Source organism: Merops nubicus, unplaced genomic scaffold (genome assembly GCF_000691845.1).
Source record: "Merops nubicus isolate BGI_N331 unplaced genomic scaffold, ASM69184v1 scaffold20680, whole genome shotgun sequence".
Taxonomy (NCBI): Eukaryota; Metazoa; Chordata; class Aves; order Coraciiformes; family Meropidae; genus Merops; species Merops nubicus.
The window spans coordinates 20296-47762 of record NW_008585147.1 but is presented as its reverse complement, the minus strand read 5'-3'; the positions used below and the strand labels follow the sequence as shown (position 1 = coordinate 47762).

Here is a 27467-nt window from a genome sequence, read left to right as displayed (position 1 = left end):
CAAGGCTGTCTAGACATTCCCATTCTAAATCTGAGCCATCTTCCAGACCTGAGCTGTCAGAACACTGTCCTCTGGGCAAAGTTGCTGTTCCAGCGACTCGCATTTTTTCTCACCAAGAAAAATTCCACCCGAGAGCAGCCAGCTGGCCCTGGCCTTGCTGCCATCCTCCTCACCACGGGAGGTTCCTCTCCCTCTGAGTCACCGAGCACAACAGCCAGCCAAGGTGCTCTGTGCTCACAGGAATCAGCCTCGCTAAGCAGGGGCTCTCTGCAAAGAATTCAAGAAAAGCAATAAAACAGCCCCCAAAAAAATTGTTTCTAGGCCCTTTCTGATAGAAACAGGCTCTACCTTTACCTTTGGAGGTCCCTTCCAACCTAAACATTCTATGATTCCAATTCAGCAAGGTCACACAGTTAAAAGATGTATCACTGCAGAATGAGCATCACTTTACTAAGAATTTAAAATATACTTGCACGTACCTGAATTTCCTTCTGCTCCTAAGAAGCCCCACACAAGTAGTGACAATGGGTTTGTCTGCTGAAAGACAGAAATATCTGTTGACATCAGGCAGACTGCACAAATAACCTTGTTCCTTCTGGCTTCCTTGCTCCATCCTCCTCTTGCCCTTCCTGCTGGATCGTGGATGGATCATGGTGTGGATCCTGAAGTCCCATCCCGAGAAGCTCAGCCTCTTTACTCCTGATGGTTTGGTGGTGAACTGTTCCTGAAGTCTCTGGCTCCCGATTCTGCCGGAAGCATCCGTGTGACCTCTCCTCTCTTTCCTCTGCAGGCTGATGCCAAGATGGTCTGCGACGTCGTGAGTCGGATGGAGGACACAGAGCCCTTCTCTCCAGAGCTGCTGTCAGCTATGATGAGACTCTGGGCAGACTCTGGGATCCAAGAATGCTTCAACCGATCCCGGGAATACCAACTCAACGACTCGGCTCAATAGTGAGTGTCCCTGTCTGTGGTCTTGTGTGGCAAGAACTGCATTTGGGTTCATTGAAGTTTTGACTGAAGTTAATGACCTACTAAATGCTGGACCTGAACATGGCTCTGCTTACAGACTGGGGGTTGGGTTGTCACAGGCTGCTGCGGGGCAGAAAGTGTCAGGTAGGACATTCATGGCCCCTCTGGCACAGTCTGCCCTGTGACCCTGAGGCCAGATTACCAAACAGCCCCAGGTAGGTTTCTACCAACAAGGACGTAGTGAGCAGAGGCAGACCAACCCATGGCCATGGCAGATGGCTTCTTTGTTTGTGGGACAGATAACAGAAGGGTGTGATCTCCTGCTTTGTATAGCAGGACAGCACTTGGGTTTGCTTTTCTGGTCATCATACATTGGACTGATGGGCTGCTGGATTACAACCAGGGGCAAGGGGCAGCTTTGCTTTTAGAGTGGCATTGCACCATTCTCAAAATAAAGCTGGTGGTATGTCTACCATTAGGGACCACACCCAGCTTTTTTTTAGTGGTGATTGTCTGAATCCATGGCTTTGGTTCATAAGGACAGGACACAGCTGCTCTGGCTCTGAAGAAACATTGTGTGCCTCCTTGGTTGCAGCTTAGACTCATTTCTAGTGATAATTCACCCAATCTATTTGCCTCCACCTAAGCAAGGAGGCTAAAGCTTTTCATCCCATCATGTCAGTCCCAGCAGCTCTTGCAGTTAAACATGGTGAAGTAGAAGCATAAGGAACAAGAAAACACTGAGTGATGGTTTTCCCAGTTACACCCTTGGACCTGTTGGTAGTCAGGGAGCTAAAGGCTTGCCTACGTGGTGACAGGGGAATGCCACGTCCATGCTTGTGGCTTTCACCACATTCCAGGTCAACAAGTTCACCGGCTGACTCATGCGCTTCTGGAGTCATTGCTGCGTGTTTGGACTGCCTGGCACCTCTGCTTAGGGCTTTCCCAGATACCTACCAAAACACGGACCCAAGCTGATGGTTTTGGTCCGTGGGGTGGACCCGATTGTCCCCAGTCTGCACCAGCTCCTCCCACCCAAGCCAGCAGGGCAGTTAGAGAGTGCAGGACTGTTTCTGCTTTTGCCATGCTGCAGCAGAAGGCGAGCGATGACACATCTCTTGGCATTGACCAAAATACAAGTAGGAAGCCTGCAGATGTGTGGTTGGTGTCACAGCATCCTGCCCAATCATTTCTCACCACGGGCTACATCGTGGTGATGAACCTGACGTTATGTTGCCTTTTAATCACTACTGGGTGGACATCCTTATTTAATCTAGGTTTCCTTGCCTGTAATAGCAAAACCAGCCTGCTCCCACCAGCATTTTTTTTATTTTTTAATTCTTTTTTTCACAAAAGAAAGATCCGGTGGCATAAACATACACTCAGAGATATAAATTACATAAAACACTGGCCCTAATTGTATTACAACCTTGTGGAAAATTCTTCAATTATTTTAGAGCCAATTACCTTGAGGAAAGTATTTTGATTTCCCTTCCATGCAAGATAGCAGTTGAAAATAATAAGCACAGCCCTCCCAATGTGACCAGCTGCTGGGCAATTCATCAGCAAGAGCTCGGAAACCACAAGCAGCTTCTAGACGTCAGCTGAAGAGGCTCTGTGCTCTGGTATTCACAGCGATGTCAGCCTGTGGTTGCAGCCCAGCAAAATGGATTTGGGTGCCTTTAACAAAACCTCTCGGATCCAGAGGAGGCTGCCCACTCCTCAGGGCCAGGAGCAGGTTCTGCTGCTTCCCTCCTCAGCCACGCTGTGAATCATGCTGTGGCTTGTTTTCTCCAGGCTGGAAATAACCGAGTCCTTCACACTGATGGACCTGCTGCCCTGTAGGAGCTGCTGGTGGTTCCACCACCAGGAGCAGAGTTGCTGTCACAGGGCAGAGCACTGCAGCGTGCCCGTGTGTGCCATCACACCAGATGGTGATGCAAGTGAGAGCATCAGTTGGCGCTTCTTCTGCCCAGTGGACTCCCAGGGAAAAAAGACATATTTTTCATATAATCCTTCAATGCTTTGGGGTTGTTTTCGTCTGCATGAGTGAAAGATCTGAGACAGTTTTCTATTTTTTCACCCCTGCCAAGAAAGGGCTTATCTTTATTGACACTGATACTGGATTTAACACATTAGCAACTGCAAAATGGGCTTTCATTAGGGCTGGCAAAAAGAAATTCCAGACAAGAACTGAATCTGAGCTCCCCAAAGTTTGAAAGTCAGTGGTGGGCAGTGAGCTGGGCTAGCATGGCTCCTGTTTCAGGCTCCTGTTGCTGTTAAAGCCACTGGGACTGGTGTTTCGCTGGCAGGAGGGAAGTTTGCTGTAGGAATCAGAGATTGTGCTCCCTGGCTGCTCGACACATTGCAAAGCCTGAAGGCACCAAAGGATCAGGTCCTGCAGTGACCAGCATAGATGGGACCTTCAGGAGTGGTCCAGGCACTTCCCTTTGCCCCAAAAACCACCCCCTGAATGCTTTTCAGACCCCCCTCCTCCACTGCCTATTTCTAAGGAACCGCCACTTGGGTGTCTCTGCACCAATGCTGCTGTTGTCCTGCATTGCTCTCCCAGTGCTTTACCTTGAGGTTTTTCAAATGGCTCAAACAACAGACCTGTGTTGATTAGTCACAGGCTAATCGACAGCCTGCAAGAAGGAGCAGCAGGACTCTTATTAGTCTATCATTAATTTCCCTGACTATAGAGTTAACATTTTTCTATTAGCCTAAACAAGAAGAGAGTGATAGCTCTTCTCTCCTATACAAGGCATGCAGGAGCACGTTGCTTTGAGCTCTCCCATTCATCCCTGCCTAACAGGGTGACTTCCCTGAGACACTTCCCTTCTTTTAGGCTCTAAAATCAGCCAGTCCTTAGCAAGGATTTCATAGCAGCTGCAAAGGAACAGTAGAAAACAGCACTTTTGAAAATGACTGGGGAAGAAGGGAGGTGCTGTAATGGGCCTCCAGGACAGTAAAAAGTAAAACCATAAGGACAGCAAGAGAAGGGAAGAGAGGAAAATGAAGCAGCCGGTTTAATCTTTTTTTTTTTTTTTTTTACTGCATTTTTTCACTGTTCCCTAAGGCGAATTTATGGGTGGGTTGAGTTCCACATTCCTAATCTCTTGATTATGTTTTTATTCCTACTTCATCTCCTCTTCCTTTCTTGTCTCCATGCCTAGGGGCTAAATCTACCTCTGATCATCAAAGAGTCTGGGCACTGCTGATGTCTTTTTCTTCTCTAGCCAGCTTCTGTCTGTGGAAGCACATCTGTGACCCACATTTGGCTTTCAAAAATCAGCAAAATAGAGGTTTCCAGCTGGTTTCCTTAATCTCCTGCTTTTGTTCAGATTTTAAAATTGCCCTGTGTTTCCTAGCCCCAAGTTCCTAACTAGCCTGGCCGATGGAGAACAGTGCACAGGGCAAGTTTGATCTTAACCACCCAGGGATGGGGACCTGCTCTGAATGGCCTCCAAACTTCAGGAGGAGAATGGAGCAGACGGAACCACACCAGCACCACTTTTCTGTGTGCATCTCCAAACAGGCACAGGCCCTGCAAGCTGTGTAGGCAGAGGCAGTTTGCAAGTACACAGAGACAAAAAAGCCAGAATTCATCTCAAGTTACTCTCCTCCTGCTTCCAAGTACACTGAAAGATCATTTGGTGGTGCCAGGGCTGTGAAGCTACCGTGAAAATGTAAAATATTTTAGGCCTGCGTTCAACTTCTCCATCTTCACACATATCAGAGGTGTCAGGGCTAGAAAGCTTGTTGCCTTTGGCTCTCTCCGTAGGGAGAGATGCCTCCAGAGAGGGCTACAACCCTCACTGCTCCGTGGAGAAGGAGAGCTGCAGTTGCTGCTCCACCAGCTCTGACATCTCAAGTCTGTGCCAAAGACCAAGCCCAGACTGGACAACACTTTGATCGCTCCATCTTCAAGACCTCCTCTGGCAATGCCTTGGAGAAAACCAGCAGCAAACTAGACTAAAATCCACAGTGCCTTCCTTCTCATCTTATCTCATGTGGGGCTGTTTTCTGATCTCGTTCCCTTGCAAAGGAATTGTCTTTGCATGGTGGTGTCACCCTCCTTACTGACGCTCATGGCATCCCACATGCCAACATACACCTTGCATCGAGAAAGCAGTGAAGAAAATAGAGACAGATGTTGTTGTCATGTGGTGAAAGGCTTCCAGGCTGAGCCATGACAAGGCAGCATTGGAACAGGCTGCCCAGAGAGGTTGTGAAATCTCCATCCTTGGAGACTTTTCAGCACTGAGCCACCTGATCTGACTTTCCAACTGGATTTAATGTTGAAGTTGGCCCTGCTTTGAGCAGGGAGATGATTCATATCAGCTCCACAGGTCTGGTCCAAGCTGGCACTTTTGGGTTTGTCTTTTGTTTTTTCCCCACCTCGCTCTTTCTCTCATGACACTGAGTTTAAAAGGGAGAAAGGGTCTTTGGGGCTGGCTGCAGACTCCTGTTCCTAGCCATGTAGGACCACGCAGCTTGACAATAATGCCTGCGTCCTGCAAGTCCCATGGTCTAAACCTTTGCCTTGGTGGTGAAGACCACGGGACTTGCAGGACGTGGGCATTATGCACAACTGTCAGGCCACGGTCCATTTTAATGAGCTGTAATTGTTGCTGGCTTTCTCAGACTGAAGAAAGAAAAATTATAGGTCAAGGTTTTGCATTAATATTCCCATCAGGTGCATAGCTTCCATTTTCTCATCACAGCTTTTGCATGAGGATATGGTTTTCTGCATGCCCATCTTACTCATGCCTGTCACTTGCACTCCCTTGCGTTTAATTGGAGGGAGTAGCAGCATAAATAGAACAATCCAATTAATTGGGAGGACTTGCGTTGTGCTGTTTATTGAGCAACCCACCTCTGTGTCTTGGAGCCCAAGCGCCAATAAAGCAGAAATGGAAAAGACATCACAAGTGCAGATGTAGATACATTTGTCTGAATTTATGGTTTAATTTACCCTTCTAAGTAAATAACCCCACCAGCTTTGAATAATTAAGTTCCCCCTATGATAAGCAAAGCAAAACAAAATGGCTCATAAAGGCCAGAGGTGGTTGAGTGGAACCACCAGCCTTGCTCAGGTCCCACAAATGAGATGCAAATAGATTTCCAGGGAGAAGCAGCTCTGCGACGTCACCTCTGAGCGTCAGGCTGATAGAATCTAGCAGGGCCTGGGCTCGGTAGAGGGCTCAGGCTTTGTTATGATCTTCATAAATTAAGGAATTGCTGTCGTTAGATGGCTACACCTAGGGCTGGGCATGAGCTGGAGGGAGGGCACCACGGAAAACCGTTGTCCTTTGAGATCAGCTGGATGTTTTCCAGCATCTCACCCTCAGTGTACATCCACCAGGAGACGAAATTTCATCAAAATTGTGTGTAATCTCTCTCTCCAGGGGCTGCCTCTGCTTGGCCCAAAGCAGAGTGGAAACCACATCACTGTATCTTGAAGGTGGGCGTTAAGCAAAGCTCACTTTTCCATCCCACCAAACACTGCCAGGAGAGCGTGAGGACTGAGCTGCCTCACTCAAAAGCTCCACCATGAGGCATTGCCACCCTGCTAAAGAGACACAGAAGATAACACAGCCTGCTCTGCAAGGAGGAGCAGAGGTGATGCAGGTGGCTCGTTCCTCAGGGACCTGACACCTCCCCACCATTTTTCATTGCCATGTCACACCACAACAATGTTCTCTTTGACCTGGGCATTAGTAAAATCTCGACATCTTGACTAAATACATTGCTGAGCGATGACCCACGATACCAATCAGGGCTGTCCCACTTTTGGCAAAGCTCTCACCTGAAAGGGTAGGAGCCAGGCAATCGTTCAGGCTGCTTGGAGGAGGGGACACTGCCAGAATTTGGGAACAATCTCTTGCCATGATCTGCTTGGGGATGAGGAGCAGCCAGCACCACCAATGCTGAACCCTAGGTGGGCTGTTCTCATCACCAGCTGACAGACCCAACAGGAATTTCTCCCCGCTTTGCAAGGGCTGTGGGTGACAGATTTGGTGCAGAAAGATTTGACTTTTTTTTTTTTTTTTTTGGCTGAGTATTTGTGCATTTTTAGGATGGAGCGTCCTTACAAAACCAGCTGGAGCTGGCTGGCTGCCACTCAGAGTTGGGGTTGGGGTTTTTTTATTCTGTCACTTTGGTTTTTCACTGCCCACAGCTCTGCCACCAGCTCTGCCTGGCAGCAGGCAGCACTCCTGCCCTGCAGCTCACCCATTTCTGGGGGCTCCCACCTTTCATCCCAACCTCCTGGAACCCACAGCCCCTCCTCCTCCTCTCCTGCAGAGCCATGGAGCCCCAGCATCCCTCGGGCTCCTTTTCTGCACCTTGCCATTTGATGTCCCATGTGCCCCCAGCCCTGCTGTCACATCCTACCCTGGAAGACAAGCAGCATCACTCATATGGGGTGAGGGCAGGAGATGGGGTATCTCCTACGAGTGATGCTCTTGGAGCATCCCATCCCTGCTTGAAGCTCCTTGGGGAATGGGGTAGCTCTAGCAAGGTGGGTGTCCCTCTGCGTGGGTGATTCCTGCTTTATGACACCTAGTTGGCAGCCACCTCCTCAGTGCCCAGGGTGGTGGCTCCTCCTCACACACTGGCATCAGGCCTGGCACCGTCTGTGGTGGTCTACTTGGTCTACCCCCAATTTTTCAATACATATGAAGACAACTGTTGAAAAATTGCTTTTATCTGCTGCTTCTTGAGCCCTCTGGCTTATACTTTAAAGCCTTTTGTCTGTGGACAGGAGAACTGGAAAGTCCTCTTTTATTTCCTTAAGCAAATAGTCCATCTAATATGCAGCCTTGAGGGACTGAGGCTTTAAGAGGGAACAACAATAAAGGGGAAAAAAAAATTGTAGCAAACATTGTGGCACTTGCCATAAGATCACAGGACTCAGCAATGATGGTCATTCCATGGGGGTGAGAGCAGCGAGGGCAGCAGCAGAGTGAGGCAGGAGCCCCTTGGGTTGGGTTGGGTATGGTGGGGGGTGTTCCAGGTGCTGCCCAACCACCACCGTGAGCCAGAAACACTTGAGGCAGATTTTTTTACCTTTTCCTATTATTATCTTTCTTTCTTTTCCTTTTTTTTCTTTTTTTGTCCTTTGGCCCTGCAGCACACACAGCAAGTACTCGCTCTGTATCATTTCATTCATCCATATGTTTTACAGTGACCATCTATGGGAGTAAAAACACTGAGACTGCCTAGAAACTAGTATTTCACCTTCTCCAGATCTGCTCCTTACCTCCAGACCCCTGGCATAACACACAGATCCAAACCCACAACTCCTCTTTTGCCAGCCCCCATCAGAAACCCCTTTAACCTCCCCCAGCAGCCTGTGCTGAGGCTCTTGGTGTATTTCTGCTTGGGCTGTTGTGGGTGAGCACACAAGATGGTGGGGTTGGAAGGGACCTTTGGAGATCACCTCATCCAAACCCCCCGCTCCAGCAGGGTTACCCACAGCAGGGTGCCCAGGCTGTTGTCCAGGCAGGTTTGGAATCTCTCCAGAGAAGGAGACTCCACAACCTCTCCACTCTGCAGACAGAGGGTCCAGGCAGGGCTGCTTGGTTTGGTCACAACAGCATGGTTCAAAACAGAAGGAGGCTGGAGTACAGCAGAGCAAATACCCATCTTTGTGCCAAAATCCTCTTGCCCGCCTCTTGTACACACAAAGCATTTGAGTGCTTGAGTGCCCACAGAAGACACCTCCTCCCAGGTCCCTTCTGGGGCTGACTTTATTGGGAAAAAAAGAGGAGAATTGGATTTTAGGCAGCACCTTCTCCATGCTGCTGGGAGGGGAGGAAAGAGACATGGGGAAGAAAGAAACCAGGCACAAACTGCACTGTGGAGCCTGGCCAAGGAAGTGTCAGCTCGGGTTCTGGCCCTTAGCCCAAGCCTTGCTGGGGATTTGTGCTGCACTTTGCTTCTCTGTAACCCCTTCCCTGCTGGGCTACGTCATCACCCCGGTGCCGAGCAGCAGGTTTGCTGGGAGCACGTGGAGAAGGAAAGCACTGCTCCGAAGTTGTATGCCTGGGCCATGGAACACCTCGCGAGCAGTCGCTGTAGCTCTGAGGCTCTGGCAGCTCTTTTAACAGTATAAATCAGCATTTCCCAATCCCTGGGTGTTGCTCTCAGTAGTAAGGTTTGACAATAGCGTAGGAACCATTTCCAAATCCTCGCTGAGGAAAACACAAGCCAGTGCATCCTAACGAGCAGCGTTAATGTCAGATTAAACATTTGTAGTTCAACAGCTCCACCAGCAATCCCTAACACGAGCAATCCTGCACCAGGGAGTGTGCTGAACAGTGAGGGTGTGCTGAACAGTGAGGACAGACCTGCAGCAGGCAGGAATAGGAGAGAGAAAGAGAAGAAGGGAGGCTGACACTTGCTAGAAGCTGCTGAGAGCTGGGAATTACTAACGGAGTCCAGGCAAAAATCTTTGCTCCAATTAATCTAACGTTGGAAGCAGCAACTCTGCGTGAAGAAATCCCCAGAGGAGCATCTCATCGACCAAAAATACGGAAAGAAAGAAACAACACAAATACAGAAGTTACAAATAAACTCAGGATAGAAGGCTCCACGTTTCTACCCAGGAGCTCAACTACCCTTAAGGACGTAAGAGCCTCTTCCCCACCTGTGTTGAAGAGCTGCATCTCATGATCCAGAGCCTTGACCAGGTCCCAGCAGCATGCAGTGGTGGCAGTGCCAGTCCTAGAGGTGACAGAAAGGAGCTTTCAATGCAGGACACCCCGGGCACACATCTGGACAACTTCTTCCCACCTACAGCCACTGTCTGGTTGGGTTTCCTACTTGCCTGTGCTTCCCAGTGTGGAGCTTCCTTCATGGAGCACAAGGACAGGACAGCAAGGCTCAGACATCTGCAGTCACTAGGGGAGACTCAAGAGCATTTGCTTAAAATAATTGGTAGCAAATTGAGAATGTGCTAAATGCACAAATATCACCCATGTGGCCCGTTCATCTTACCAAGAGTTTCTCTGACTTTTGTGTAGGCACCCATCAGAGGGTCTGAAAGAGTTGCCCAAACTCCTGGTCTGCCTGGTTCTAGCCATTCATCCCACTGGTTGCCTTCCCTTGCCCCAGAGAAGTACCATGGGAGGGCTGGAGGTTTTGATTTGACCCCGTTGACTCCACATGGTGTGCTGATGCTTTCCACCAGCTTGATGGGAAGTCTGGGTGTGGGATTAGCACTGGTGCCCTGTCTGAAGTCCCAGCAAAGAGCGTCACAGCCCAGGGCTCCTTGCTCCTCAGGACACCTTGTGGTGCATGAGGAGGAAGCAGCTTTGCTCCACAGGAGGGGAGAGCTCTTCTGTGGACATCAAGAAGGAAAACCTAAAGAAAAATTGGATGAAATCTGTTATCTGCCTTTAAACATGCTACCTTCTAACATGCTGCCTTCCACCCCACAACAACAGAGCCTCATTACACACCTCCAGCAGCAGTCCCTGGCTACTCCCTTGGCTCCCACCAAACCCAGGTGCCCTCTGGCACATGGGAGATGATTCCCAGGAGCACTGGCTACCATTTTCCTCACTTCTGCCTTAAATCTCATCAATCCAGCCCTCAGCCCTAGGGACAAGTGGGTCACACAGTGAGTTCATGAAGACGACCCAAAGTTAATGACCTATATGAGTGTGCAAATCAGCAGCAGCACTCATGTGACCCAGAGCCCTCCTGCAGACCCAGATGTGATGTGACCCAGACCTCCTTCCCTGTATGGACATAAGGGACCACTCCTGGAATTCAAGGCATTATTTTTCCTTTCGCTTTGCAGTGGGACCCCAAAAGCTCTTTATTTTGAGAAGCTTCAAACATCAATTAGCTATGGCTGATCCTTCCATCAGCTGGTGCAGTGCCACCAGCTGAATAAATCTTGTGTGCATCTGTAATTACTGCTTAGCTTGTGGTTAAATGCAGCATCATCGATCTGCAGAACTCATCCAAAGCCACACAGGAATGCATGAAATGATGTTGGGTGGAGCAGAAAAGTACATGATAACATCCATTTTCAAGTCGTTTCCAAGACCTTCAAGACTAATGGTAAAAATCCAACCTTAAAGTATCTACTCCTATGTGGGCAAAAGCCCTATTTAAAGCATGGAAGAATATTGCTGAAGTCTTATAAAGCTCAGTGCAGAAAGGTCTTGTGGTTAAAGAACCCAAACTGACCCCCAAGTGCCACCAGAGACTTCCCATTGTGTCCTCAGGCAAGTCATCCATCCCCTTCAGACTTGCATTCCTCCTAAAGCACGTGTGCTGAATAACATTTCCGTGCTCCTGTGGGAGACTGGGAGCGCCCATCAGTCATGGTCAGCAAGAGCTGAGGGGCTCCAGCAGCAGCGAGTGCAGAGACACAGGGCAACGCTTGTGCTAACCAGTCATCTCCTTGAGATGTTCTCCTCCCCTTCTGCAGCCAAGAAGAAGCTCCCCAGGAGCCTTTATTGGCAATAACATCCATGTCAGCTGGAAGAACTCCTGATGTTTTCCAGACCTAAAGCTGCTCTGTGCCAGCTCCACTCTCCCACTGGAAGTGAGGTGCTCCCAGGTTGGTTCAAACTTCTCCCACCCAGCAGGCAGGGACTCCTGGTCCGCCTGCCTTGTTTACTGTGGCACCTTGGCCTGTGACTTGCTCCTGAGAGAGGTGGACACTGGTAGGTCCATGGGCAGACAGCAGAGGCTGCTTCTGGCAGGAAAGTGTCCCCAGCGCACATGAGGAAGTTTCTGCACAACCCCAAGTGCAGAGACAGTAGCTGTCCCCAGCCCTTGTGGAGGAACATGTCTTGGAGGTGATGTCCACAGGGGTCAGCCCACGCCTGCAGAGACCTGGGAGCAACCCAAACCACTGCTTGGTGGGCTGCAGGAGCCTAAATCTCCAGAGGCAATTGTGTGGCGACAGAAGACTATGACTACAGACCTCTCTGAGGTTGCTCATGATCTCATGAAGAGAAAAAGGAGAAGTGGGTGGTTAGCAGGACATCTCACTGACCAAGGTGACAGCCTTCCCTGGTGGGAATGATGGAGCTATTTTGATACACAGCAAACAAATCTCCTAACAACAGTTCAGCTGAACTTTTTCTAAAGAGGTGAGAGACTCCACGAATTCACATGTCTCTGCTTCTGGATCTGACCTGGACTGAAACCAAAATGCTGCAATACCACAAGCAAAGCTGTTCTCAGAGGAGCCTCAGCCTGACAGCCTCTGAGAAGGGCCAGAAGGTCCCATTTCCACAGCACAGATTTTACACACTCAAGAGATCCCCCCCCCCCTCAAGTCTGGGATAACGCAGACATTTTTAGCATGCAGCCAAGGGTAAAATTTCCAGGTTTTGCTTTTGCCAGCTGTGGGTCACATCTGTCTGCAGCAAAGCATTGGCTGATTTTGGTACTCACCCTTTCTGGCAAGGATGCTTAAATGGGATTTGGAAGCAGAAATCCCCATAGCTTGCTAATAGGTCCAAAAAACGGATAGATGAAAAGCTCCAGAACCATGATTGCCATCCCATCACCAGCAACACGTCTTCCTCAGCATAGTGAGTGGATAAATGAGGCTCCTGATTGAAGTCAGCTCCCAGCAGACCCACCCGACTCTTGGCAATTGCACCATCATCCAGCTATGGGCATCCTCTCTCTGCTTGCTGCCAGAGCACAGATCTCATTAACTAGTGCTCTCCTTCAGAGCATTAGATCTAAATCCCTCAGCAGCCCTATCCCTGCTGCAGACACACCCAGCACAACAAAAACACTGCAGCTAGAGCTGTGGTTGCCTTCTGGAGAAGAAATGGAGATGTCAATGCCACTGCTACTGCCACAAATGGCTAGATAGCTTCTGGCCCTTTGTGCACACCATGCAGAATCTCCCCAGCCCGTAGCTGGTCAAAAAGGTGAAGTCCACAGGTCTGGTTTCATCTGTGGTCATCAGCTGGTTGCTTTCCAGGGTTGGAGGAATTAGGTCATGAGGTTGCCTTGGCCCCAACCCAAGCTGAGGGTGTGAGGAGCACTTTGTGCCTTGGGCAGGGTGCTCACCAGGGTGATGTTGCCCTGGTGGGTTTGTGGACATCTCTCCCGGATTTGGGCCAAGTGCCACACTGGTGAACCAGCCGCCTTGCTCAGACACGCTGGGAACCTGGTTGCAGAGCAGAGCCTGCGTCCTTTAATCAGGGCTTTTGCCCAGAACAAGCCCTTCATTATTCCAAACTCCCCGTGGATTATTTTTAGCCTTTTTTTTTCGTTCCTTTCTTTCTTCTGTATTTTTTTCTGCAGTATAGAAAGCCATCAGCTCCACTGTCAGCAGGTTTGTAACAGCAATCCTGGAGGAAAGAAAAAAAAAAAAAGCGCCATCAAAACCACTTACTTTGTTGCATAAAGGTTCAGGCATAGATCCTGCTTGCTTCCAGGGTGCTGAGTCCCACCACGCCTCATGCCTGCTCCAGCTCAGCTGCTGTCCTTCAGAGATGGTCATCAGGAGGAAGCAGAAACTCACAGAATCAGAGAATTGTTTTGGTTGGAAGAGACCTTTAAGATCATCGAGTCCAACCATTCTCCCAGCACTGCCAGGTCCCCACTGACCCATGTCCCTCAGCACCACATCTGCATGGCTTGGAAACCCCTCCAGGGATGGGGACTCCACCACTGCCTTGGGCAAACCTGGAACAGGCTTGGCCAGCCCTTAGAGGGGAGACATTTTTCCTCAGATCCAACTGAAAGCTCCCCTGGTGCAACATGAGGCTGTTTCCTCATGTCCTGTCTCTTGTTCCCTGGGAGAAGAGCCTGACCCCCACCTGGCTCCAGCCTCCTGTCAGGGAGCTGTGCAGAGCCAGAAGGTCTCCCCTGAGCCTCCTTTGCTCCAGGCTCGGCACCCCCAGCTCCCTCAGCTGCTCCTCACCACACTTGGGCTCTAGACCCTTCCCCAGCAGCTTTGTTGCCCTTCTCTGGCCACGCTCCAGCCCCTCAAGGTCCTTCTGGGAGTGAGGGGCCCAAAACTGGTCCCAGGATTTGAGGGGCAGCCTCCCCAGTGCCCAGTCCAGAGGGGACAATCCCTGCCCTAGTCCTGCTGGCCATACTAGTGCTGATCCAAGCCAAGATGCTGGTGGCCTTCTTGGATACCTGAGCACATGCTGGCTCATAAGCAAGAACTTTATGTAAAGCAAGAGCCAGGCTAGAGCTGTTGAGCCTTCCTGTGGTCCAGCTGAAGTTTGATGTACACCTATATCTGCCCTGGCATGTGGAGGACACGTGCCTGCAGGGCCACTGGGAGAGGAGACCTTGCACAACCTGAGCCCTGCATCATCCTGCTGGGCTCCTGTTGATGTAGCACAAACTCAAGGGTGCCCTTTGGTCAGCAGCTCCGGGCTAAACAGTGATTAAAATCACAAAGACATTATATAAACAAAGGTATTGCCCAGATGAGGACACTTCTAAAAGGCATCACAGCACTGCTGGCAAACCATGCCCACCAGATCTTCCCATGCAGCAGGTCCGAGGGGGTGGTGTTAAACTCTCTGGTTCTCCAAGTAGCATCGTGTTAGGTGACCATGAAGCAGATGGTTACACATAGAACAAGGCAGTTGTGGCTCATCTCTCTCCCCATCTCGGATACGATCCAGGAGATGAGGAAAAACCCTTCCTGGCATGATGAAAGGTTCCAAAGAGCTTCCATGCAAGAACCTCTCAGGACCTGAGCAGAGATGCTCCACAGAGGATGTTTGGAGGTCTACAGAGATATCTACAGGGAAATAAGTGGGGAATAGAGAGGAGAGAGAAGACATCTCATCCAACATTTAACAATGTCAGACTCTCTGTCACAGGGCAGTTTAAAAACCAGAAGAGGCAGTTTACATTGTTCCAAAAAGCACCTAGACAAATTTCTGGAAGAAAAATCCTTGAGAGATAATAAATATAAAGCTGCCACCCTTGTCTTTGAAGCTCCATTATCCACATGAAGTGCTGGAATGGAAGCTGGGAGAACTGTCAGAGTACTGCATACTTGCACTATACTCGTACTCTTCTCTCAACCTTTGCTCTTGGACACTGGTTAGGTTGTGTGGGTCATTGATGAGATCCAGATACATCAGTTGACTCTTTTGTAAGGGCTCAAATATGTTAAAAAAAAAAAAATCCATAGCATCCCCTCTTGCATACCATCCAATTTTCAAATTTCACTGCAGAAAGTTGAATCCCCATCTGCTTTCCCAGCCAGCAGCCTATGCCTGGAGACCTTTATGTCCTGAAGTACCTGTCTTACATGGTTGCTCTGTAGTGACTCTGCTCATCCACATCTGATGCTAAAAATTATTCTAGATCCAGTCACGCCTTGGAAAACTGCAAGCCTAACTAGGCCAGCTAAACTCCAACCTGCTCTTGTTCATTCCTCCTGCCTATCATCAGTACTAATATCAACTTGTCAAGTTGATCTTGATGTACAAGCCCTGTATGGGTGTACAGGGGGAAAATAAAAAAAAAGCATTGTAACATAGCGTTCCTTCTGTCAGGATTTGACACTATCCTTTAATAGCAGGGACCATCCTCCTCGTTCCCCAGGGCAGAGGACTGAAAAGCCAGGGCATCCAGCACCGTTCAGTCAGGAACAAAACCCCAGTCACCCCTGGGCATGATGAGCATCGCTCTGTCGCTTAGCAGGCACAGAAGTGGCCTGTCGTTGGTTTGATTTGGGGAATGGAAGGTGGGGAGCGTCCATGCCAGTATCTCATCTGGTTGGCTGTGGGATGAGGTTTTCCATCAGGAGCTGCAGCAGGACAGCAGAGCCTGCTGTGTAATTCGTGTGATTCCAAATGAGGCAGGACTGGCTGGGGTGGAGGAGCACAGCCAGACAGAAAACGACATGCCCAATGTCCAGGAGCAAGTTCCCAAGACCTTACTTCTATGAGCTAGTGTCAGAAAACACCAGATGATGCTCTTGCCTTCTTAGCTTCATCACTTATCCCCTAAGGTCTCCTCCTCCTCACCCACCTTCCAGCTTTCATTAGGAGGACAGAGAGAGGGTCTGCTCACATGTGTTCCCCGTGGTCCCTACCCTTAGCTGGGATTGACTCCTGAAGGGCCACGATGCTGCTGCTTGGCCACGTTTCAAGCCTGTTGTAGCTGATGGTTAAGACCTGTGTGGCATCGTGGCTGCGTGTGCTGGATGAGCTCTGAGAGGGGGCCGTGCTCCTCGTTGCCCTTCTCCTGAAGCAGCAGAGCAGATGGGGCTGGACGTGGTGCCTGCAGGAGGCACGGTGCAGTGCCACGACCAGCACCAGCTGCCCTGGGTAGCCGTACCAGGCTGGATCACACCTCCAGGGAGCAGCGCACACGTGGGTTTTCTCTTCTGATAGAAGATACTAGAGGAGTTTACTATGCTGTTGTAGAGCCACTGCTGACACTCCCTAAGCCCAGTGCTTATCCTCTGAATCCTTACGCTACAGTCACTAGATATTAAATGGTTTTAATGCTAAATATACATTGAGCTGCGTGTTCATCGGGACAAGGAAAGATTCCACGGCACAAGCTAAGCTCAGATGCAGATAACCTGCTATCCATGAACTAGAATGGAGTGTTCGGGTGGAGACATCTTCACATAAGCCTCTAGAGTTAGATGAGATGGATCCTACTTGTGACAACCTTGATTAAAAACTTGGTGGTTGCCAGGACATGGTTTTGGAGCTGACCCTTGAGCGCTTCTTTACGTGGAGTAGAAAATAACTCAGTGGTGACTCAGCTGACAAACGGGGATCTGCTTTTTCAACCAAATACAACACAGGCCAAGAAAACAAAGCTGGGATATCCCATACACAGCCTTTCCTTCATGGAGGAGACGTGGATGGAGGCCAGAAGCAGCAGGGTGGAGGAGCAGGTGGGGAGATGCCGATGCTTTCTCTCCTGAAGCTTCCACTCCCCTGCCTGCAGACCTGCTCCAGACTGAGACCCAGGCTGTGGCCACTGCTCCACCATGTTTTGTTGAGCACTGAGGACGTGAGCTCAGCATCCACAAGGTGTGAGCAGCTCGAGCGATGTCACCTTTGAGGGGAGAAAGACCCAACAGATGTTTAAGCATTTTATTGCCATTAATCTCAACAGACGTGAGCCTGTGGAAGCTCTGCCACAGGTATCCAGCTTTGGCCACAGCCTGTGACCTCAGCTACACATCTTCAGGCAGGCAAGCAGCCAGCAGAGCCTTTGGCTTAGGCAGTACAGTCCTGGGAGAACGTCCCGTGGTGGCAGAGTGCCTGGGGAGGGGTCCTCGTCCACGGGCTGCACGTAGGCTGCTGCCACTGGCCTCTTCCCATGGGATAACTGGGACAACGTCCCTTTCTCCAGGCAGCATCTCTGGCATCAACTGCACTGCTACCACACACTGCTGGAAACAGCAAATAAAGGCACAGGAAACTCTATTTACCCCTGATTTTCAATATTGTTGTGTGAGGCTATTCAGGATCAGGGAGTCCTTGGCCTTCAGGAGCCTTGGTTCGGTCAGCTCCTCTCCCTGGATTTAGGGATGCCAGTCCTTGCACACCTTGCTTTTGGCAGCAAAATGCAGTGGGGCTTCACCTCTCCAAGCATGATAAATCGAGTGACTCAGAAACCTGCAATCTGCTTCCAAACAAAGTGTTTAAGATAAAAGATCTGAGCAGTAGTGGAGCTGCTCAGCTCAGGAGTATAAATGCTAAAGGGTTACTCATGTACTCAAAAACCTTCTGACCTTTCTTCAGCTCTTTTTAACCCCTGCAAGCCCTGGGCAAGGCAGGGTGGAAATAAGAGCTGATGTGTCATTTCAGATACGCTTCCACTCCAGTGTGTAAAGCCTGGAGCTGGGAAGTGGAAGGAGCTCAGATGCCAGCACCATGCAATGAAGATGACGTGGAAGGGGGAAAGCTGAGCTCTTGCTCCACAGCCTCCCAAGTGCTTTTATTTCTGCTGGTTAAACAGATACCAGCTTCTGAGGGGATTGTGTGTCATCGAGCCTGTTGGCTGTGACAACTAATTATCTCCAGCAACAGTTTGGCCTGGAGATTTGCAGTTCAAAGTGCGTACCAGGAGTGCTGCCATCCAGCGCCATGTCTAGCAATTTGTCCCCACGTGGGTTCCCCTGTTCCCCAAGAGGTGACACCCCCAATGCTCCCCATCCTCCACATGCTCAGGCTCCCATGCAGCAGACCAGCAGGTCCTCCCAAGCAGCATGGGCAGGGAGCACCAGAGCTCTGGTGAAGCCTCAGAGATCCCTCCAGCAGGAACCAGAGAGAACACGCAGCAGCTAAAACCAGCTCCACATATCTGCTGCAGCCTGAGATGGGAGAAATTCCCGGAAAATGAGGAAAAGAGGAAAAGAGAAAAAGAGGAGTGAACAACTTTGGAATGCAGCCTCAAAACCAGCACTGAAAATATTCTATACCTGCATATAAATTGATGGCTGACCCTCATCAAGACTAACAGGAATGGAGGAATAGCAAACCCAGGCAACTGGGAGAATTTAAGTCATTGAGAAACACACTGAGAATGAAGGAAAATACCTGAGATGACGAAAGAGGTGAAGAAGGGAGATGATAAATAAGGCAAAGTAGGTGTCAGGGCAGGGATGCCCAGCAGCTGGGCTGGGTGCATTAGTGACCCTGAGGCTCTGGGCTCACAGAGCTCAGCTCACCTGAAGCCAGGACAGAAGGAGTACCAGAGATACTGAACATTCCTCTGTCCCAGCACCAGTTAAGCACTGGGAAGCAGTGCCCTCACCCAGACAGATGCTAGAGATCTCCCAGTTGAAGCTCCTGTGGAGATAGCACACCTGGGATTGGAAGCTGGATGCTGTCAGGAACGTCAGGGTGGTTGGGATGGATCCTGCTTGGCTCTCCTCCCTCTACTACTATCAACCTGTCCCTTTAAGAGCATGGCAGGCTGCCTCAGCTCCCTGTTCTGCCAATGACCAGGCCCAACAAAAATGATACAGCCAGCAGGAAGATGAACCAATACACAGACTGTATTGTATACAAGAAGGACATTCCATGAATGACCGCCGGGGGTACAAACAGATCCATCAGCTGGTACATGATCGACGCCACCCCCAACGATCCCACAAAGGACGTAACTCGGCCCACAAGAGGTGGTACAAACAGTGAACCGAGGTTGCCCACAGTTGGCATGGGAAACAGCCAGACCAGCAAGTTAAACATATAAGAAAAAGTTGCCCACATGGCGACTCTCAGCCGATCGGCCCGCGTTCGCAAAGGCCTAAACAGACCAGGGCCCAGCCCCATGGAGAGTCAGGAGGTCTGCCCTGAACCAGGAAGCTCTGTGGAGTGCACTCCACAGACAGACACTCCTGACTCCCTGCCAGTGGTCCCAGCTTTTATCCCCAAGCAGACACCTGACCTTTGTCAACTCACTGCGGGACCCCTGGGGCTCATTTCCCTTATGGCTCTCCCTGCAGGGCCGGCCACACCCTGGGGGGAAGCTATAAGGCAAACTCACCCCCTCTTTATGAAGGGCTGTGGGAATCACCCATATGTCAACCTTAATTCGGGGCTCAGACCCCAGCATTTCACTCCTCCAGACCTCTGATTCCACCATCCACAGCCCATCATAATGCCATTAAGGGGGCATCTGTCACAAATCCACAATGGCTTGGAAAAGGGCACAACAAAAATGTGCCTGTTTAGATTATATACATTGCTCTGGGTGATGTGGTTCTTGAAGCTCTTCAGCAAAAATTAATAAGTATGATAGGCATCCATAATAGGTGATGCGAGCAGGGCGAGGATTGTTTTTTCTCCGTAGTGCAGTTTGGTTGCCTGTGTGTTTTTTCCAGGCAGGGTAGGCATGAGAGCGGGTGAGCAGGTGGCAGAGAGTTGTTTCGGGTGGCAAAGTGCAGTAGGTGTCCTGCCCTGACCACTCCCCCCAGGACACTCTGTCCTTCTGCCCCGCTCTGGGGAGACCCCCCTGCAGTGCTGGGGCAGCTCTGGAGCCCTCAGCACAGCAGAGACAGGGACCTGCTGGAGCGGGGCCAGAGGAGCCCCAGCAATGACCCGAGGGGGGAACCCCTCTGCTGGGAGCCCAGCAGGAGAGAGTTGGGCTTGGGCAGCTGCAGAGGAGAAGACTCCAACAGGGGAGACCTTCTGGGGGCCTTGCAGGACTTAAGAAGATATCAGTTGTTTCCAAGAAGGTTCCATGCAGAAAGTTGGGGACAGACGTGTGAGCAGGACCTGTTGGGACAGAACAAGGGGGGATGGTTTGAAACTAAAAGAGGGAGATTTAGACTAGAGGGCAGGAAGAAATGTTTGACACTGAGGGTGGTGAGCCCCTGGCCCAGGTTGCCCAGAGAGGTGGTCACTGCCCCATCCCTGGAACCATTCCAGATGAGGTTGGCCAGGGCTCTGATCACCCTGCTCGAGCTGCAGATGTCCCTGCTCCCTGCAGGGGGGCTGGACTAGGTGGCCCTGAAAGGTCCCTTCCACCCAAATCACTCCAGGATTCTCTGACATGCATGGAAAGCCTGTTCCTGCCTTCTGATGCAGCAGGGCAAGCATCACCAGTGACAGGACAGGGTGGTGGGTCCAGGCCAGGAGGGATGTGCTTTGGTGAAGCACGAGGGGAGTGTGCTCATTGCCAAGTTGGTGTGACTGGGTTACTCATCAGGACAAGAGCCATGTTATAAAAACTTCACATTTAACTAAGAGAAAGAAATGAAACATTTAATTAAGAGAAAGTCAAGCTTAGACACCAGGGCTGTCCTATGTGAGTGGCTCCAGCTCATACCTTCCTCCACTCCCCAGCGGAGGAACTCATACTCAGCAGAGACAACAAGGTCTTCTCCTTCCCCATGACTGCACAGCTCCTCTTACTGCTCTTTATTCTTTGCAAGCTGCCATGCCCTGGCTAACACCCCAGTGGGTACCCCCAGCATGTCACCTCCTGCCCATTGCCTCTCTGGGTGACAACCAGGCTGCCAGAAGCACAGCAACGGAAGGACAAGACCACTCCTCATGCTTTGTTATAGTCACAGTGTAGTGAGAACATCTCACATGCACAAGATTGGTGCTCCTGGGGCTGGAGGTGGACAAGTAACACACCTCAAAACCCCTTTAGGAGGAACTGGAGTGTCTCCGTTCAGCTCAGTGGTGGTGAGAAAGGCTTTACTGGGTGTTGCAGCTCTGAGTTTATAACTGTCATCCAAATTCCTCCTTTCTTCATAAATTTTATTTGGTTGGGTTGAGTAGTTTTGAAAAATGGTCTTGGATGTGGATGAAAAGAAATGGATAGTGGTCATATATCTGCTCTTGGGTTCCTCTGCAAAAATATTTCACACTTGAAGATAGGACTTCCCACCCAAAATTTCAGCCTGTGGAGGCATTTCCTATGTTCCTGCAGAAAAGCATGTGTCTGCGTGCACAGAATCCAGCCCCATGGACTAGGTGGGACCTTTGTCCCTCAGGGGATAAAAATAGCGAGTAATATTAAAACTGTGTATTTTCACAGATTGCCATCAGGGCTCCCAACACACACACACACTTAATTTCCTGCTTTCAGCTCACTATCAGATTTTATGCTTAGCTTACTGGGGCTTGCAGCATTTCTTTTTCCCCAGGACAGGATTTTATTTTTTTTTCTTTAACTCCAATACGTTCAGCCATGAAAAATGAGATTAAAGAAGACTAATAGGAAGCTGAAGGATTCATGTGAGATTCACAGAGATTAATGTGTCATATTCTTACCTGTTTTTTCTTTTTCCCTTCTTCTCTTAGCTACCTAGACAGCTTAGATCGAATTGGAGCTGCAGACTACCAGCCCACGGAGCAGGATATCCTCCGAACCAGGGTCAAAACAACTGGCATCGTAGAAACTCACTTCACATTCAAAAACCTCCACTTCAGGTTAGCCTCAAACTGTCAGTTTTTGGGGAGGGCGTCTCTTTGTCACCAAGTTCCCACATAGCTTCTAAAGGAGGAGCTGTTAAATTGCTGGTTAAGACATGGATGGTTGCCACTGCAGAGGACACAGTGTGTTGGGAGGTCAACAATATGCAATGTTTGATGATCCTGTCTTGAAAATCACTGCCTTGAAGACAGGAGCTCATGGTACCTTCTTCTAACCCAAATGACACTGCTTTGTTGGGAGGTAGAATGTGAGATTGGCCCCCGGGTCTGATCAAGCTCATAAAGATAAAAATATTTGGCCAAACTTTTTCTCTACAGTGGGTCAATCGCATGTGATTAATGCTGTATTTTCACCCTCATGATGCCAGCCAGTGGAGAGAAGAGGACATGAAGACAGAGGGTCGCACATGCCGTATTTAGGGTCTATAAAACTCAAGAGGGCATGGTCTCCACTTCTGCAGACCCTTTGCGACCCAGCACAATGCGGAGGCTCTCCAGCTCTCACTGGTCCTCCTGGTCCTTCTCAGCTCCAGGCTCTGGAGGAGAAGACCAAGCCAAGAGTTAAAGACCTGTTGCTTTGTATTTGGAGCCTTCCAGGGACCTCATGGTCCAGAAAATGCCAAGACTGATAAAGTTTCCTCATAACTAAGAAAAAGCTGGTGCTGATGGTCTTCTCCTGTGCCGTAGGCTGTTCGATGTCGGGGGCCAGCGGTCAGAACGCAAGAAGTGGATTCACTGCTTTGAGGATGTCACAGCCATCATCTTCTGCGTCGCGCTGAGTGGCTATGACCAGGTGCTCCATGAAGACGAAACCACGGTGAGTCTAACCGGGTCTTGGAGGCCCCAACACTACTTTATGGCACACTGCATAGCCAGCAGCTGCTCAGAGATCGCCGGACGCTCGCTGGGGTGCCGCAGTAATGTGCTTTTGTCAGCCACTCCCACTTGGCACTGAAATCCTGGGGGGATTTGTCCTCCTCCACGCTCATCAAAATCAAGCCTGCGTGCCCAGGTAAACGCTTCCTTGCTCTGTTAAAGTCGCAGGAGTTTATTTCTCCTTCTAGCCGATCTTTGTGTTTTCAGAACGTGCTAATGGGACCCTATGTGCAGAAAGGAGCTATAGCTAGGTGGGCTTCCAAAGCAAACGTTAAGGAAGTGGTCGTGCCAGGGTGCAGGGTGGCCACACGCGCCTGAGGCAGGCTTGGGCACGAGTATAAACCCATTTCTTCAGGCTGCAGAAATTCATTTTCCCCTGTGAGACTGGAACTGTGTGATTCCTCAGGTAATTTGCTCTAGGAGAGCTTTTATGACCTCCCACGGTGACATGAGGCTCAAAATGCCATCTGGAAATCTAGCGAGGACCTGTGTGCTCTCTGGTATTAGAGTGCCATTAATACAGGTGAATTAAACACAGAAAGGGTACAAGAAGACTCATGGCTGCGTTCTGGACATTCACTCAGTGTGATGGGAATCATGCTTTTGGGACTAGTGACAACAGTGGTAGGCAAACAGTTGCATATGTCTAATGAGAAGGAGCAGGAGGCCATTCACAGACTTGGTGATGATTTCCCTCACTCCGGCCAGCATTGTCTCTCCGAGGCTCTTTATTCTTCTGCTGGTGAAGGTGTCAGGCTTGCAGAAAGCTGATGATGAGGCAGGAACTGAGGGGAAGATTGCTGGCAGGTATCAGTTGTCTCTACCCAAAAAGGCAGGGGACTGTGTTTTTTAGCCTCAGAGGCAGGTTTATGAGCTCCAGCAAACTGTTTGATGGAGTCACCTGGTTGTTTGGGTCGTATCAATGCCAGTCCCTCCAGACTGACCAAGATGTCCTACACCCTCTCATGCCCAGTTACTTATAATCAATATAATGTCACCTCAGTTGTCACCTCCCTCTGACCCAGGCCCTGAAATGCTCAAGAATGCTCAGACCTGTAGGATTTGCTGGGAAGGAATCACATCTTTTGATGTGATTTGAAAAACCCAGCCGTCGAGCTCTGCAGCTGGGCAGGGGACATAGGTCCAGGAGATGGAGAAGAACACACGGGGAGAGGGCAGACCCCAGAGGAGGGAGCAAAGCTGCAAAGCTGTGATCTGAGCAGGGAGCAAGGGGCTGGAAGGGCCTGAATGCCAGTGCTGGGTTTTAAATGTCAGCTCCTCTCAGACGGAGCTTACAGCACCTCTCCTGGGGATGCTGAGCTCTGCCAGCGGCTGTCTGTCACCCAGCACCACCCTGGAGACGAGCAGGGTGCCAGCTCAGCCTCCCCCCACCCCGAAGCACCCCGCTGCAGGCACTGGGATCTATGCAGCTCCAATTTTCCCTTTTTTTCCCCACCAGAAGAGCAGGCTGGCGCAGCTCTGGCGCAGCGCTGACATTTGCTTGCTGTGTCCATCCATTTTCACAGAGGGTTTCTGGGGCTGCTGAGCAACAGGAGGGCAGAGGCAGCTGCTGTTCATTGACACGTTTGGTGTAAACCGGGGAAGGATTCGACCCCACCTAACCCAAATAACCAACCAATGCAAAAAGGGGGGAAAAAAATTATGGTGTTGGCTCTTGTCTGCCCTATCCTACCCCCCAGCACGAAGGGCAGGTGGAAAACAGCACCCAGAGCTCTCCCAGCTGAACCCCTGAGCCTTGGGTCTCCTCCCTGCTCACTGTGGTTCCTCTCCAAAATCCCGGCAGGAAAAGCAGCATCCCTTCAGTCAGCTGACCGGCCCCTCTGCCTGCATCCCTCACATCTGCTGCCTTTAATGACGTAAATCAGCTTTTATTGCTCCTCACTCGGAAAACACAAAGAGGAGGCAGCTGAGAGAGTGAGCTGGATGCTGCTCCTCCATCTCCACTTCCTACAGAGGTGCTTCCAGCTGCTGAAGGTTTGGGGGCTCTACAGATGTGAGGGTGAAAAGGCTTGTAGAGCTTTCCTTGCTGGCGTGGAGCCAGGAAGGGGAAGGAGCCCTGTTCATCTCGAGTGCCCAAAAACTCACTGGCAAAGGGGGGTGTGCTGGTCCTCGGGTGCCCGTTGACAACAACCACTGAATTTCACGGGGGCTTTTCGCACTTCTTGAAGTCCAGTCTCAATTCAGGAGTATGGAAGTGCAGTTCAGATGGAGTCGGCCTGGCACGGAGCAGGGCTGAGGGTGCTGGGACCAGTGTTGCTGTAGGGTCAGCTTGTCCCACTGAGAAAAGCTCACAGGCAACAGGTTTGCTGTGAAGCCTTTCAAAGGAGACTGAGCAAGGAGCTGGTTAAACAAGGCTGCGTGAAACAGCCCTTGCCTTTAAAACTGAAGCCAGCTCTATGCTTGTGAAGTGGTTTTGTGGTTTATTGGGCTCTTTGTTTTAAAAGATTGAGCACCCATCTCCTGCAGCACCTAAAAAAAGGTTGTTGTGTGCAAAGCTCCCTAAGAGCAGGTAGTCTTTTACAAGGAATATATTTTCTCTCCAATTCACTGCCACAGAGAGCAACACGGCAGGAGTCAATGAAAGCAAATGCTTCTCTGTGTTTGGGTCAGAAAGACTTAAATAAAAGACAGAGAACTTTCTGCAGCTGTGATTTCTAGGTCCATAAAGCCCACGCTTCACACTGAAACCCCTGGTGCTGTTGAGTCCAGCCTCTTCCATTGCCCCAAGCACCTTCTTAGGGTGTTGCTGGCAGATTTAAGCTGCTTCACTGTGTGCCGAGCTCCCAGGAGAGGAGCAAACTTACAGGACAATTCACCAGCAGTGCCTTCACCAGTCCCATTGCTGCCAGCCACAGCCCACAGCTAAAGCCCACGAGGCACAATTCCACCTTCTGCCCAGCCCATTCAGTGCACAAGACACTTCAAGCTGTGACACCTTCCTCTGCATCCCTCACCAGGAGCTGCAGGGCTCTCTGCCCTGTTGGTACACAGTGGGAGCATCCTGCTTTACCTTACTGAACAACTCCATGGATTGTATCTTTGCATAACGAGGCTATTTTGACTCATTTGTGACTTATCTTGATGCTTCATGAGGTGAGGTTGCAGAAGGAAAAGCCTCAGATCTGTAATCTGGTAGGAGAGAGGGAAAGCAGTTGTATTAATTAAAACTGGAGAAGATGATTAACAAAGGTAGATGTTGGGGTTGTTCAGACTGGAGAAGAGAAGGCTCCGGGGAGACCTTACTGCAACCTTCCAGTACTCTGAGAAAGCTGGGGACAGACTTTTGCGCAGAGCCTGTTGCAACAGGACAAGGGGGGGATGGTTTAACTAAAAGAAGGAGGTTTAGACTAGAGAGAAGGAAGAAATGTTTGACACTGAGGGTGATGAGACCCTGGCCCAGGTTGCCCAGAGAGCTGATGGATGCCCCATCCCTGGAACCATTCCAGGGGAGGTTGAGTGGGGCTCTAAGCAACCTGATCCCTGAAGGGGGGCTAGACTAGGTGGCCTTGAAAGGCCCCTCCCAACCCAAAACTTTCTATGATTCTAGGATTTGCACTGTTCCTTCCACATGGAGTTCAAAATCGGATTTTTAAAAAGACAGCAATGGCATGAGACCTGCCATGGGAACCAAGACTGTCCTCTCTGGCCTTTTCCTCACAAATTCAAAGGAATCGTGGCAAGAGAGGAAGATGTTCCTGCTGCACATTGCTGCCACAAAGATATGTAGGTCATCCACGTCTAGACAGGACATGCAAGTATTGTTCACATCCCCATTGCTGAGCGTGGGCTGGGTTGAAGGCACTGTGCTGGTGACCCTTGGTGTGCATTAGTGTTGGCCTGTTGGCTCGTGTCTCGTTGCATGACCTGGTTAGCGTGCTCTCTCGGCTGTCATTGGGCAAGGAAAATTGAATTGCAGCACTGAGAAATTGCCTTAGGAGTGACAAAGTAAGTGAAAGTGGCTTGAGCATCTCTGGAAATACAGAGCAGGAGGGGGAATGTGGAGCTCCTGTGCTTAGGATAACCATCAGTGTCCTCACAGTTGGCGTGGCAGGCAGCACAATCATCACCAAGGAAAACAAAAAAGACTGAATTGACTGAGTGTTTCAGAAATAGCCAGGTCTCCTCCCATCCTTTGGTGAAAACCAGGTGGGTTTTATGAGAGACCTTCTGCCTGGGCAGAGCCTTGACCGCAGCATCCCTTCTCCCTCATGCTCGGTGGAAAGCTGCTTCCCCTTCAGTGACAGACTCAACAGAAAGTAGGAAGGAGCAGCACGATGGGTCCGAAACCACATGGAGTAATTTCTATCACTTCCTATAAAAGTCTGAGGCATGTAATCTGTCATGGCTCCAAGCAGAGCAGGCACAGCAGCATGGGAGCTTCTGGGGAACCTTTAAGGGACTAAAAGAGTCTTTCACTGTGGATTTACTGGTAGGAGGGGGGTTATTTGGGGGCTTAAACTTCTCACTCCCCTTTTGGCAGCAGCCTGTCCTTTTACCCAGAGACTGCCTCCCCGTCCTCACATCTCAGCCAGATTGGAAGCCTCCTATGAACGTCTACTGAATGAGTAACAGTTGGGAAGGTGAAATGCTGGAGTTTGAACCCCAAGCCCTGAATTAAGGTTGACATATGGGTGATTCCCACAGCCCTTCATAAAGAGGGGGTGAGTTTGCCTTATAGCTTCCCCCCAGGGTGCGGCCGGGCCG

At 50.2% G+C, this 27467-nt stretch overlaps 1 protein-coding gene across 1 annotated transcript in view; it reads left to right on the top strand.

Annotated features, from left to right (window-relative positions):
- Nucleotides 1-790: 790 nt before the first annotated feature.
- Nucleotides 791-27467, top strand: part of GNAO1 (guanine nucleotide binding protein (G protein), alpha activating activity polypeptide O) — a gene marked incomplete at its 5' end in the record, with an annotated part of 46488 nt that continues 19811 nt past the window's right edge. Inside the window, 3 exons of the mRNA XM_008946710.1 lie at nt 791-951; nt 21735-21863; nt 22554-22683. Of these exons, the coding sequence (XP_008944958.1) occupies nt 791-951; nt 21735-21863; nt 22554-22683 (420 nt within the window). The remainder of the gene's footprint in view (nt 952-21734; nt 21864-22553; nt 22684-27467) is intronic.